Here is a 14,547-nt window from a genome sequence, read left to right on the forward strand (position 1 = left end):
GACATTTCTGTACAGAGGATAGAATATGTATCAAAATCCCAAAGTGGAAATGTTAATATTAGCAAAAACTATATTTTCTCCATACTGCCCATCTTCAAAAGCTAACATCATCTTTACCCTTATCTGAAGCTGACAGTGGGCAAAATATCTACTGTACTATATTCAATCATGTTTCCTCCACCTTTTCACAAGAGACAGACCACCAAACTCAATAATTCACCAACACCCTACAGAAAAATCCCTCAAAAGAGAAGAAAGAACCACATTGGCATACTTGTGTTCAGGACACCATCTGGCACAAGACAGTACCAACACAGAATAGGAGGCCTGGCCTGGCCACAGATTCAAACTGCCCTAGATGCAACCATCCCACAGAAGACACAGAACATGTCACTCTACAGTGCCCCACACTAACAATCGCTAGACAGTACTTTATTTCTTCCCTGGGGGACTTTTGGCCTCCCCTGGTGATCGCTGCAAATTATCTGGGAACCTCCTCTTATTATTACAACCTGGTGGCACAAAAAAAAAAAAAAAAAAAAAAAAAAAAAAAAAAAAAAGTACAATGTTTCTTTCTAATAAAGAGATCTATGAGAAGGCTCAACATTTATTATTCATAAAGAAAAGTTTCCTGTATACTATTTTGATTAACAAATATTTATGTATGTTGTAGAAATGATCAGTCACTATAAAAATTTAATGAACATTTGTAAATAAAAATCTGAATTGCTATGGGAAGAGCTTTGAGGTTTAAAAAATATATAAAAAAAAATAATGTAAAAAAATTATTAAAAATATTGTCCATTCCATAAAGAAATGTGAACCAACATGATGTAGTGAAGTAAAAAATAAACTGTAAGAAAGGAAAGCAGACCAGGCATATCACATTAATGTAGACACACAGGTGATTCAATCTAACATTATTAAATTCCTGTATTGGAGACGGCTAGGACATTGCCTCCATACAGAAAAGTAAACATGTTAAAAATGGTAAAAAAGTATATACTATATAATAATAATAATAAATCAATGCGGGTCTTGTTGCTCCTTTGTCTTTCCAATAAATGTTAGCAAGGCAGCTGCAACATCTCGCATGGCTTGGACACCATCTTGCAATGTTACTTGCAAATCCCTCTGGCCTTCCACCATCTGCCTCTGGGTAGCAACTAGTTCTGCTAGAGACTTTCTTATCTCTGTCTGAGTCTTTGCTAAATTCTCAGCTAAATGATGTATCTCCCCTGTAACCAGAGAACATATAATGAACTATATTTTTCAACAAAGAAGATGTATTCCTCTGCTTACAGGAATTTTTATGAGAAAAAAAAAAATGTGTATATATATATATATATATATATATATATATATATATGTATATATTCACTTAGGCTTCTCCTGCTCGAAACTCATGGACTCAAGATAGCTATAAATATATACATATTATATATATATATATACATATATATATATATATACATATATATATATATATATATATATATATATATATATATACATTTATAACAGTAGCACAGCAAAGAATATGCACCATGCCGTCAGAGTAGTATCCACAACTGGTGTTATCTGTTGTGACCAGGCTAATTTTCATTTGTGTTATTCTAGTGCAGGTTGATAACCCAGGCATCAATGAAATAGGCCTACCCATGGCTATGTCATCGTACAAGAGGGGTTGGAAGGCTGCAGGATGACCCAAGGATCAAGTGTGGACCCAGATATCTTCAGGATGTAAGCCACCACCACTACCCAGAGGTGCAGTCCTGAGATGCAATCGCTACACAGATCAATGAACACCTCATCTTACATTGTCTTACTCTAAACTTACCCAGATAACAACACAATATCTCTTCCTTGAGTGACTTATGGGGCAATCTGGTGTCTGTTGCTGGTTTCCAGGGTGCTGTGGGTCTCCTGCAAGAAAGACCAGGGGCAATAGATCGACTGATGATGCTAACCTAAGACTGTCGTCTATCTACATAGCGGCTTTTTCCCCCTTACACGGGAGGTAGCCAAGTCAAAAGCACGAACCTATTCCCACCCATTCCACCACCCTTTCCTCTCTCTCATCTTGGCTCCACCTGGATGATAGGTCATCCCTGTATCCCACCCACTGTCCTGGGTCTGAAGCAATGTAGCAAGATTTGGTACATCCACAGCAAGGCCGATTCACTTACTTGGCAACCCCCCTTCTTTGTCCCTCCCCTTGTGCAGAACAAGAGAAGACCGGGAGAAAGTCCATAAGTAGGTAACCCAAGTAAGCAGGAAAAAGTTACTCAGTGTGTCTTGACCAAGATTTTTATTCCAGATTTTCATCTAGAAATGCATGATGTAGTGTTGTTGTTGTAGTCATTCCCTAGACTGTCTGTCCGAGCAGTCCCGTCTCCCCAAGGAATGCTATAGCCGAAACTGGGTTTTCCCACAAATCCTTTATAGAGTGTATGTTGTGTTGTTTGCGTGCATGACTGTGTATAATGCAGTCTTCCATTATGTGTTGTATGGTATGGGGTGAAGTGTTACATCCTGGGCAGCTGTTCACAATGCGGTCATCCAGCCTCTTCTGGTAGCTTAGAAGTGCTGGGTGGTGGCCGCACCGCAGTCTGGCCAAGTGGACTCTGTCCTTTCGTGGGAGAGAGGATTCAGAAGGGTGGATATCAGTGGCATGCAGCAGTGTGATGTAGTGTTGGGTTATTTGGTGTGTTTTGTGATAACTGCTGCCAAGACTCAATCACTGGAGACATACTGCCCTAGGGGCGCCAGCCAGCATTGGCTCTCTGACTCTCCCAATCTTTTAGTGAAGAAGCAATGTCATCCTGCAGACCTCAGACTCCTCCTCTAATACGATGACATCGCCATGGGTATGAGGGGAATTGTGAATGAATGAATGAAAGGATGACACGGGTGCTCTTCTCTTCTGCATGCTCTGTCAATTATTTTAGGTGAAGGAGGAGGAGCAGTGGTCAGCATATGATGAAGAGGTGAGAGAGAGTAAACCAACATTAGCAGTCAGTCAGTCAGGCTCTGCTATGGAAGTGCTGTCTTTTCCTGTATTGCTTTAGAACCAAGCAGTGGACAGAGGGCCACGAATGACCCTTGGACAAAGAGGAGCTGCTAAGATGGAAGGGGGGACAACAAATGAGTATTAGATTGGTATGGGATGGGCGAAAAATTGTATATGCCTCAGGTCTCTTCCCTTATGTGGGAATTTTAGTGTGTAGATGTAAAAATATTAAGGAACTCTAGATCATGCAAACCCTCTCATAATGTCAATATACTTTAAGAATAAAAATATAACATTGTATCAACTGGTTTATGAATATAAACAATATCAAGCTCATCTAATAATAAAGCATGGGAGCTCACCTGGTGGAACTGCAGACTGGCTCCCAGTGAGACTGTGTGAATGAGCTACTGAAGGAACAACCAGGGGTGTATTTGTTGCTCCCACATTTACACATGGCTTTGCAGTAACACAAGTTTGGGCTGCTACTGTTGCTGTAGATGTCTCTTTAGTAACATGACTCTGGTATGTTGGGGAGGTTTCTGCTGCTGCTGCTGGTGAACTAAGTCCTGCAGCAGCAGCAATGTGAGCCAGGGATGGAGGTATGGTTTCTAATGCTGCTAAAGAAGAAGGAGGTCCTGCAACAAGGGCTAAGGGTGCCGGAGTAGCTCTTGTGGTTCCCTCCAAACTGGGTGAGGGTGATTTCCTATAAATATAATGGATATATTTAACCTGTTATCCATAATGATTCTTTAAAAAAAGAATTGCAGTTTCAAATATCATCTCAAAAAAGATCCTGACTGAAATCAAATTTCCCGGTGGATTTTATGAGCTGTCAGGTTTCTACATGTCCGCAAGACTTCCTGTTCCAATCACTCCAGCAGCAGAGACTGATTGCTGTACACATGACAGATTAATATATAATTGATGCTGCCTTGAGTTTCAGTAACTGGATATGTGCAGCCTCAATTTTTTACCAAGTGCTCAGGCTCTCCACTGAATGTTTCTGAGATGAAACGCTATAATGTTTTGTTAAAACAAGAAACAGATATTTGGAGATGAATGCAAAGAGTGTTAGGTGAAGAAATGAGTTTACCTACACTGCATGAAGGGGAGACTTGAAATATAAAAGAGAGAGGAAGACAATGTTTGAGATCAAATGTGTAAGAAATAGGATAGATAAGAAAAGAATGGACAGAATGAGAAATATGAGGATGTGGCAGAGAATGGGGCAGAAAAGAAGATTAGAGTTCACAGTGGGTAGACAGAAGAATCCCGATCCCAGGGTCAATAATCTGAGACATTGTGGTGCACACAGCTAAAATCATAAACAAACCTTCTTGACTCTCCTAGTTTCAAATCTTCTGAAGAAGAAAATGCTGTGCCTTACCTCCATTATATCATACCTTATATGAAATATACCTGATATATACTTAACCTGACATTGTTATTGACGTGTCTATGGGAAATGATAGGAACATTTATTTCCCCAGAGTCTGTCATGACGGTGATGACATGAGGGTCCCTGAGGCTGTGATCTCCTGGGGCCTCAACAGCTGTGAAAATAGATACCATGGGAGCTCCATTACTGATCAAATATAATTTGAATGTTTCTGCAGTATCACAGACATACTATAACCATGCTTACCATAAGTATCTTGACTCTCCCGAGCTTGTAACACCTCCATCACAGCCTCCTCCATTTCAGTGTGAGTGACTTGATCTATAAATAACATCAATTATTACTTATTTTTGGGGGGTAAGCTACAATTAATCATGACACATTACATCCAATGGCAAAAGAGGGTAGCAAAGCATGCATGATATGTAAATGAAGTTATCCATGAATACTCATGAGTGCCAAGGATACAATGTTTGTGCTGGTATATTACCTGTTCCTTGACTCTGTTGTCTTTCTTGTGTCATTTTCTTCTTCACATACAGCTTGAGGTCCTTCCATCTCCTTCTCACATCATCAACCTTCCTCACCACCCTGCCAACTACATTCACATCTTCAGTAATCTCTTCCCATGCCTAGAAGAAAGTCAGAGGATAAATATAACGTATTTAGAATGGTTGGCTGCTGGCAGGCCAATTGGGTTTGAGAAATCACTACTTTCAGCAGATGAGGCTGAGGTGACAGCAGCAGTTCAAACCCTACCTGCTGCCAACCAACAAGTTGGACCAAGGGCATAAATAATGGTTCATTCAATTCAATGCTAAAAGGCCTCTTTAAGGGGTACAGTCCTAGCCTCCTGACATCACATTTACAACACTCAAGAAGCAGGGGTTCCTTCCATTTAATAAAAGTGTCTTAACTTACAAAGATAATTTACAAGAATGACTGCAATACTGGCCATGGAGATAGAAAAAATGGTGACCTTCTGACAACAATACACAGTTATTATTACTGTTGTCTACAGACTGATTTAAGTTCACTTTCAAGTCATGAAATATTTAGATTCATTTTTTATTCACCTGAAGAAACTAATTTGATAATAGCTCTACAAAATATGTAAGAATAATTCATATCACCTGTGGACTAAGAAGTTAGCAGCAAACTTAATATGTTCATAAAAAGATCGTGGCCAGCAGTCTTAAAATTGTGGTCAAGGATATTCCTTTCTCGTCCAAGTGAAACCAACTGGAAACCACAGTTGTCTCCTCACTTGGTACAATAACTGCTCAATTCATTAACCCATTCAACTCCGATGACAAGATGTCTTGTCATTTGGTCAAATAAAACAAAAAATCATAATAAAACAACAAAATGTTTGATGATCAAACAGCACCAGAAAAATATGACGTCGTCAGTCCTCCTCCTCGAAGAGGAGGAGGACTGATGACGTCATATTTTTCTGGTGCTGTTTGATCATCAAACATTTTGTTGTTTTATTATGATTTTTTGTTTTATTTGACCAAATGACAAGACATCTTGTCATCGGAGTTTAATGGGTTAATTGTATTTGGTGCATCCAAGTTATTACCTCATATTTACAAAGGAGTACAAAAGATATACAAATAGCAAGAGACCTATTAGTCATTGCAGGGCTACTTGTGAATTGAAAGGGGGCGGAAACAAAGAATATTGGCTTCATTTAAGTGTATGATTTCACAATGCTAGAAAATAAGTTAGACTGGGGTTGGATTCCATATATATATATCCAGGCATCTTTAAAATGTTAATTGTATTTGAACTTACAACATGAACAGGTAGTTCCAAACATTTACAATGCAATTAAAATTTCTTTTTTAATTTCTATTCACTGGTGTATGTCCTATTTCATCTGTTTTACAAAAAAAAAAAAAAAAAAAAAAAAAAATTGAACATCCACCAAAGCCACAGGCAGGGTTATAAAGATATTTTCTGTTGATAATAAACTTATAACCCTTCACATGTCTTCAGTAATATAATTATGAGTATCTGTTACATATGCAACACTAACATATGTTCACTACAATGACAAAATGCTGCATGCTCTTTAAAGAACTGATTCATGCTCTCATGAAATAAAATAAATTATAGGATATATGATGAAACAGCATAGTCTTTATAATCAGGCACTAAAGTTGGTTAAACAAAATATATGCAATGGATGATATTAGGACTCACCTTCTGTTTGGCTCTGTAGGTGACCTGAGGAGACAACTTGCCCTCAACAACTGGCAGTCTTGCCTTCACCCCTTCAACAAGGGCAAAATTTTCAGCAGTTGTAAAATAGGGTCGACGTTTCTTGCCTGACAGAGGAGAAATTGAACAAAATTTGCTAAGCTTTGTGTTGTTACTGTGACTGACCAAGACAAGTAGCCTGCTTTCCACCAGCTAGCCATTCATGTAAAATAAATTACATTAACCCATTCAACTCCGATGACAAGATGTCTTGTCATTTGGTCAAATAAAACAAAAAATCATAATAAAACAACAAAATGTTTGATGATCAAACAGCACCAGAAAAATATGACGTCGTCAGTCCTCCTCCTCCTCCTCGAGGAGGAGGAGGAGGACTGACGACGTCATATTTTTCTGGTGCTGTTTGATCATCAAACATTTTGTTGTTTTATTATGATTTTTTGTTTTATTTGACCAAATGACAAGACATCTTGTCATCGGAGTTGAATGGGTTAACAGATGATGGTGAAGACAATGATGACTTTCACTAACTGGAAATCCAAAGTCCTTGAGTAGCCAGCAACATTTGTTAGGTCCTCCTGAAGAAACGCTGAACTACTAATACTGTAAGTTGTATCAATGTGGGTTAGTTACTACATATCTGGTTTGCAGGAGAGGAACTGTCACTATCTTCTTCTCTTATTGAAAAAATGGGAGAAGTACCATCCATAGTTCATATTGATACTTTGAACCTGGTCCAGAGACCAAATGCCAGCCCCTCAAGGCTGCACCTCTAGATGGAAATAGAGGTATTGATGTGTTTGTAAATGGACAGTGGAGAAATCCAAATCCATGCAACTCACAGATGGAATCATACAGAGTAGAGTATTCATATCAAATCCTTTCTCCATCACACAAAAATTCTGATCATAAACTTTATTGATTGCATCATCATATGAGTAATGCCCAACAAGTAGCAAGCTTTGGAAAAGGTAGGAACCAATCATAATCACGAGTTACAAAAAGCAGCCATCTAAAATAAGTTGGATTGATTTCTGACTATATCTGAAAAGTTGTTATACTTTTATTTTTTTTTGGGGGGGGGGTTGCAAGTTAATGAATTACCTGTGTTGAATTCTTAGTATTTTGTTTTCATTTTACTTCTGCAAAATAGTAATTTAAATTCCTAACAACCGTCTCCCATTTCCCATAATTATGCAGGATCTAACAACTTTCCATATAAATTCAGATTACAAGTAACGCTATTCTCCATTTGGTGTCACTTTGCACACAGTTGCTAAAGAATGAGGTTTTCTCATGGGAAAAACAATATAGAAATAACCACACATGGACCAGTGTGTTTATTCTCCAAATAGCTGTTACTTTGGCACCTTCTATGGCCTACAAATCGGCCCAATAATTTTCATTTACCTTCCAGTTTATGTCCTACAGAAATCATATAAATCATACTGACCTTTTATTACAGAATTAGAATTGATGCCATCAAGTAACTTCCGTTTTCGTTTCCTCACTGAACCTGCAGATGCAAGACCCCAGGAGGTTTCCATATCCCTCTCATCCAGACGTTCCTCTTTTACAACAATACTTTCTCCTTCCTTAGTTTGTACAGCTGAGTCACTGTCAATAGTTCCATTACTGGTTTTGTTATATTCCATTGCTGAAAGTTCTGTTACTGGAAATGACCAAGAATAACTGTAATTGCATCCTCTGCATCTGAAAGTGATGCATGAATAATAAAAAGTTCAGTGACTTGCAGCTTTTTCTCCACACAGTAAGAGCTGAGTGGCAAAATGGGTAAATTGAAAAACTTTCAGAGCACCTTTATCTCCTTGTACACAAGGGATGAACATATTTTCTTTCACTCTCAGCTTTACATTTACATCCATTCCACCCCATACAGGGGTGCCAACTGCACAATTATGTACAGCTGATATTTTAGGAGCACCTCTATGTGTGTGTATTTACATACATATATAATTACTTCTATATATACACCAATCTTTTTTTTCCTAAAGCAATGTCTGGATCTATCTATTCTATTATTAGCCACTTGTGTATGTATTTACATAATTGTAGTGCAGGTATATGGGGTTGGAGCCATGTTCATTGATACCCATGTCTAAATTTCCACTGATCAAACTTTGCCTTAAATTCATTATGATGTTTAACAAATTGATGCATCTATGTACAAAGCTGTGCTTCCTTATAAGCATCAGCAGTTTCAATCTTGATTATACTTTTTCACTTTGAGCAAGGGTCCATACCAGTGCTGTATATTCCAGTCTATACAGTGAAAAGCCACCTTCTTGTTTTTCAGTAATCCATACATCAAGAACATTTCTAGTTTCAGTGCAGAGCCTTGATGTACCCCACTAGTCACCTCTGTCCTCATATGCCTATCTGGAAATCCTTCATCTATTTCAATATGTTCCTTTTAAGTCCTGCAACATGTTCACTGTGTTAAAAGCCTTTTTTAGGTTCATGTACACATAATCTATCCAACTCTCATGTAGAACATCAAGAACTCCCTAGATTTTTTCTCTGCATCCGAATTATCAACTATGATTCCCTTCTCCAAGTACCTGAAAAGGTTGTTCATTGATTGATACATTGTCACTTTTTCCCCTCCCAAGGGATATACAATCAGTTGGTGCATTTAATCTACCAACTGTTCTATTTATTATTTAAGTATTTGAAATCCCACCTGGCCTGAGGCCTTTATTACTTCCAAAATCTTGAAAAGTTGATTAACATCTCACATTTCCAAATCAGGGGCAGATTTTGGAGGGGAGGGGGAATGAAGCCTCACCCAAATTTGATCTTTCATTACCTTATCGCAGAGGTTGAGAAACCTGCCTTGTATACACCAGTATGTGGGTGAAAGTAGTAATACAGTGGCAGATTTTTCTCCCCTCCCAGCATTTAATAAAACACTTCAATGAGAATAACTGGAAGGATATCCAACGCATGATTGAGGGTAAATCTTTAAAAATGTATGAGTATCACTTTTGCCCAATATTTTGGAAGAAACTACATAAAGTGAGAATGTATACTTCAATTAATATGCAAAATCATTGTATTCATGATACAGAGTACATCTGTTTAAAAGCATCATCTATATTTACAAAATTCAGGTTAGCCCCCCACCCAAGTGTCATCTATATTTACAAAATTCAGGTTAGCCCCCCACCCAAGTGTCATCTATATTTACAAAATTCAGGTTAGACACCCCAAATTTTGATCTTGGGTCTATTCCAAATATGTATCACTTAATACATATTCATTAAATTTTCTGTTCTTTCCTTAGTTAAAATCATAAACAGTCTGCAGAGTAAGCAACACAAAATGTATACATTCAATTAGTGATATCAAATGTAAGGTAAATAGTATCAATAGCCCAGTATAATAAGTTAGCTAGAGATAAAAACAAAATGAATCATAGGTTCTAATTTGAACACTTGACAAGCAGAAAAATACATTAAAAAAATAAGTCGGAGAACATGCTAAATGAAGAGAAAGAAAAAATAAGCTCTGAGAAAAGTTATGACCTAGAATGGAAAATTGTGAATTCATCATCACAGAACACCTTCCTCTCAGAGCAGGCCAAGATGATGCCTCTTTATGAAGGACTTGCTACAAGCTTGCCTGCTCCTGTGCAGCCTCAGACTCAACTCCTGACTTATCACTCATGTAATGACACTCTGGAAACTTGTATTCATTACTTTAGTTTGTTTTTCCTGCTTCTTTGTGTACTATCCTTTCAACTTTTACCTCATATCTTCTGTGTTTCATCTTGCCACTTGCAAATGTAAAGAATAACCTTGGCTTGTCTTTACATTTGTCATCTCCATCTTCTAAAATTCATGTGTATTTATTTCAGATTCCCTTGTATTCTTGTTTTACATTTTTTTTTCATGCCTTGTATTATTACCCTGCACCTTTTGCTAGACCTATCCTACTTATGCAATTCTCTCACAGAGTGGTTCAGACTTAAAACAAAAATGAAAAAAGATTCTGGTCTGAATTTGGGAAATGGGGACTAAAAGGAGGCCTGTCTCACCTCTGACAATCTATTACAAAGTTTGTATATTGTCCTTTAACAGGGCATTAGATTAGTTCAATGAGGTTTGGGAGAGAAGTTGTAGAATGGTCCCCTTGGTAAATTAGGTAGGTTAGGTTGAACAGGTAGTGATATCACCCTCGTTTTTGCTGCTCCACTAAAGATTATATATTTCACATTCCAGTGAATGTCTGAATCTTCCATTAGTTACACAACTACAACTACTTATAAACAAAATTTATGTCTCATCCTTTCCCTCCTGAACCATTCCCCTGGCTTACTAGCTATGGTTTCGTTTTACTTAAACACAATCTAAGATTGCCTGAAATCAAAGTAAACATTATGTATTTTACAGATCGGAAATGCAAGAACAAGTCACAACATTGCATTCAATATTGTCCCAACTTCATCTAGTCCTAAAAATAAGCTTCCCTATAGGAATATTCATTAGTATTATAATTTGTTGTTGTTGTTTCAATATATAAATATTGGAAATGACATATTTTCACGACGACTGTCTAAATACACTACACAATTTGTCTCGAGATATTTCGATTAGGTGTTGTCATTTACAGTTACAAAATTTTGCTATGTAAGGGCTCACAAACCGCTATATTTTAATTTCAGTGTCTATTTTCCACTTTCTCAAGATTATTTTTCACTGGCAGGCCTTGTTATTTATAAAAAAAAATCCTTCTTACATATTGTTTTTACAGTCAGAGGCTTCTTGTTTTTCTATTGACAATTATGTGTAACTTCTCAAGCTGGCCTTTGCAACTTATCTCTTGGTCACAGTTCGCAAACTTGTTTCACTGTTTTCATCATTCTTTCTGGGGTTGGGACTATCGATGCAAAAAACGTTTTTTATCGCGTTTGTTTTTATATAAAAAAATCTGCTTTTTATGATTTTTTTTTATCTCGTCCAAATTTGTTCAGATATTGAATATTTAGTATATAAAAACAGGTGCAAGTATGTCATTCATCCCTCCACATAATTATGTGCATCTATCTTATTCAAAGAGACATTAGGCAGAGTATAAAAATAAACAAGTAATTGACCATATAAAGTCACTGTCAGATGCTGCAAGCCTGCAACAAGTGTAGATACTGTATATGGGCCAGTATGGCTATTGGCTGGCTACCTTATGAAATTTACCTTTTATCTTAGCATACTCTTCAAAGATTAAACACTCCAATTTCCCACTTGAACAGTGGAAAAAGGGTTAACATAGTAATGTGGGGAAACTGTTGTACTCCCCGCCACCCATCAAGGCTCAGAGCTTACTTTCTACCTGACTTTTTGCTCGCTGTCCCTTAACTTTAACCTACAATCATACATAAGTCCTTGAGATGCAACGTATATTAATCGTATTACTTGTCAAATAAGAGTGATAGATGTCATTAGTAAGTCAAGAAAAATGTGTCGTCTGCTACACCATTTTGAGTATTTCGCTGTTTGTCACATTTTTTCAAGATAGTTACTATTTAGCAAAGAAAGAAAGAAAGAAACAAAGCATATACATGAACAGACACGAAAATGTAATAAAAAAGAGTACCGGGCGAGTTGCTATTCTTATCCGAAACATTTCTAAAACTGTGCCAAAACTAAGTGGGGGCAACTGTACATTGTAAAATAGATGAAATTAATCAAAACATGAAACCACAGAAAATGGAAGTTCCCTAACACCATAGAAAACCTCAAGTGAGGGGTATACTGATTTATTTGATATTCTAACATAGAAAAATTATTGTAATATGGTTATTTTCCTTGCTGAGTTATCTTAAGACAAAATATATGAAAAAACGAAAATGTCCATGTTTTTGTCTCTTAAAAAAAAAATTAACAGCACTTTTTTTCATCTCTAGTTAAGACTCGAACCAGGGACCAGATGGTTCCTGCTGTACCTCTAGCCCACTGCGCCACGGAGCGATTTTACATTCAATGTGAAAATTTTGTCACTTTTGATGTTGTCAATTCCCTTTAAAATTTTGAAGACCTGTATCAAGTCACTTCTGAGTCTACGCTTTTTTAGGGAAAACAGATTCATATGCTTTAGTCGATTTTCGTATGATTTCTTTTTTATATTTGGAATCAGTTTTGTGACTCGCCGTTGTACTTTTTCCAGTCTGTCAATGTCTTTAATGAGATTCGGTGACCATACGGAAACAGCATATTCCAAATGTGGACGAACTAACGATTTATATAGCTTGTTAATGAGTGGTGGACTTTTGAAATCAAAAGATCGCGCAATCAGTCCCAGAATCTTATTTGCTTTCTCAGAAGCTGAAATACACTGCTTGGATGATTTGAGGTCGTTACTGATAATTACGCCGAGATCTTTTTCACTATCCACTTTTGTTAACGAATTTCCAAATAACTTGTAATCGTACTTACTGTTATTTTTACCTATGTGCATTACCTTGCATTTACTTGTGTTCAATTTAAGTAGCCACTTTTCCGACCATTGCTGTAATTTATCTAAATCTTCTTGAATATCTAATTGGTTTGAGTGATCATTTGCCACTCCGCACAGTTTTGTATCATCAGCAAATTTGGAAACAGTAGATTTTAGTCCATGGTCTATATCATTTATATATACTATGAATAGAAGTGGCCCAAGAACGGAACCCTGAGGAACTCCACTTGTAATATTTTTCCATCTAGAAGTTTTTCTATTTAAAACAACTCTGTTTTCGACCATTCAACCAATTACTAGTCCAACCTAATGGGCTACCACTTATTCCGTGCTAAGCTAATTTAGTAAGTAGTCTTTCGTGTGGGACGATATCAAAAGCTTCTGCAAAGTCTAGATATATTAAATCTATATTGTTTCTTTTTTGTCATAATTCGAGATAACTGTGTTGTAGAATTCGAGTAAGTTAGTCACGCAAGAACGTTTCCGTCTGAAACCATGCTGGCTATCATTTATCAAACGGTTACTTTCTAAATGATGTTCGATGGCATCTCTGATGATAGTTTCCATTATTTTTCCTACGATTGAAGTCAAACTTATAGGCCTATAGTTATTTGGTTTCTTTTTGTCACCTTTTTTTAATATGGGAGTAACGTTAGCTAGCTTCCATTCTCTTGCGACATCTCCGGATATGATGGATTTCTTGAAAATAATTTCTAATGGAACAACAATCTCATTTTTCATTTCCTTTAAGATTCTTGGATGCCAACCGTCAGGCCCTGGTGTTTTATTAACTTTGAGTTTATCTATACACCTTTTAATTTTTTCTTTTGTTATATTTACCGTAGTGAGTAAGTTTACCCTAGACTTTTCACAGGTTTCAGTTTGGAATTCACTTTGAGGTGTTTCGTTTACGAATACCGAGCTAAAATAATTGTTTAAGATATTACACATTCCTTCATTTGAATATTCAAGTTGACCGTCAGCAGATAATAGTGGACCAATGTGATTCCTAACAACCTTTTTATCTCTAATGTAACTATAGAATTCTTTGGGATTCTCTTTGGATTTCTCAGCGATGTTCATTTCGTATTGTCGTTTTTTTTTTCTTATAGTCTTTTTTAAATATCTCTGTATTGATACATAACTCTCATAGTCATTAGATGCACCCGAGCACTTATATTTCTTATAAGCTTGTCTCTTTTTAGCAATACTTTTTTCAGTTTCTTTGTCGAGCCACTTGGGGCGAACCTGATTTGGGGGACGTCTGTCCTTAAAAGGAATGTAAATTTGAATTATCTTAGTGAGCGTATTTTGAAATATTTCCTACATCTGATCTATAGGTCTTTCGTTTAATTTTGCCTCCCAATCTGTAAGCTGAAGCTCCTGACGTAGTCCTATGAACTGAGCTTTACTGAAATCGGGTATT

At 36.8% G+C, this 14,547-nt stretch overlaps 2 protein-coding genes across 2 annotated transcripts in view; both read right to left on the reverse strand.

The window, feature by feature from the left end:
• LOC143030569 (facilitated trehalose transporter Tret1-like) overlaps positions 1 to 14,547 on the reverse strand; it is a 459,285-nt gene that overhangs the window by 306,536 nt on the left and 138,202 nt on the right. The gene's annotated exons all lie outside the window — the stretch shown is intronic.
• Positions 1,024 to 11,265, reverse strand: LOC143031002 (uncharacterized). Its single transcript, XM_076194330.1, has 8 exons — positions 11,236 to 11,265; positions 8,098 to 8,316; positions 6,627 to 6,751; positions 4,906 to 5,047; positions 4,662 to 4,736; positions 4,452 to 4,569; positions 3,376 to 3,719; positions 1,024 to 1,238 (listed from the first exon to the last, which is right to left on the reverse strand). The coding sequence occupies exons 2-8, from the start codon at positions 8,297 to 8,299 to the stop codon at positions 1,027 to 1,029; spliced, it is 1,218 nt and encodes a 405-aa protein (XP_076050445.1). The 5' UTR covers positions 8,300 to 8,316; positions 11,236 to 11,265; the 3' UTR covers positions 1,024 to 1,026.

The sequence above is a fragment of the Oratosquilla oratoria genome, chromosome 12 (genome assembly GCF_046742065.1).
Source record: "Oratosquilla oratoria isolate Oo_2021 chromosome 12, ASM4674206v1, whole genome shotgun sequence".
Classification (NCBI taxonomy): domain Eukaryota; kingdom Metazoa; phylum Arthropoda; class Malacostraca; order Stomatopoda; family Squillidae; genus Oratosquilla; species Oratosquilla oratoria.

Excerpts from the sequence above, each read along its gene's own strand:
- LOC143031002 (XM_076194330.1), bottom strand. The coding sequence starts at position 8,299 with ATGGAATATAACAAAACCAGTAATGGAACTATTGACAGTGACTCAGCT. Across the intron at positions 6,752-8,097 it reads TTCTAATTCTGTAATAAAAG|GCAAGAAACGTCGACCCTAT; the intron begins GTCAGTATGATT and ends CTCCTCTGTCAG. Across the intron at positions 3,720-4,451 it reads CACGTCAATAACAATGTCAG|GAAATCACCCTCACCCAGTT; the intron begins GTTAAGTATATA and ends TTATATTTATAG.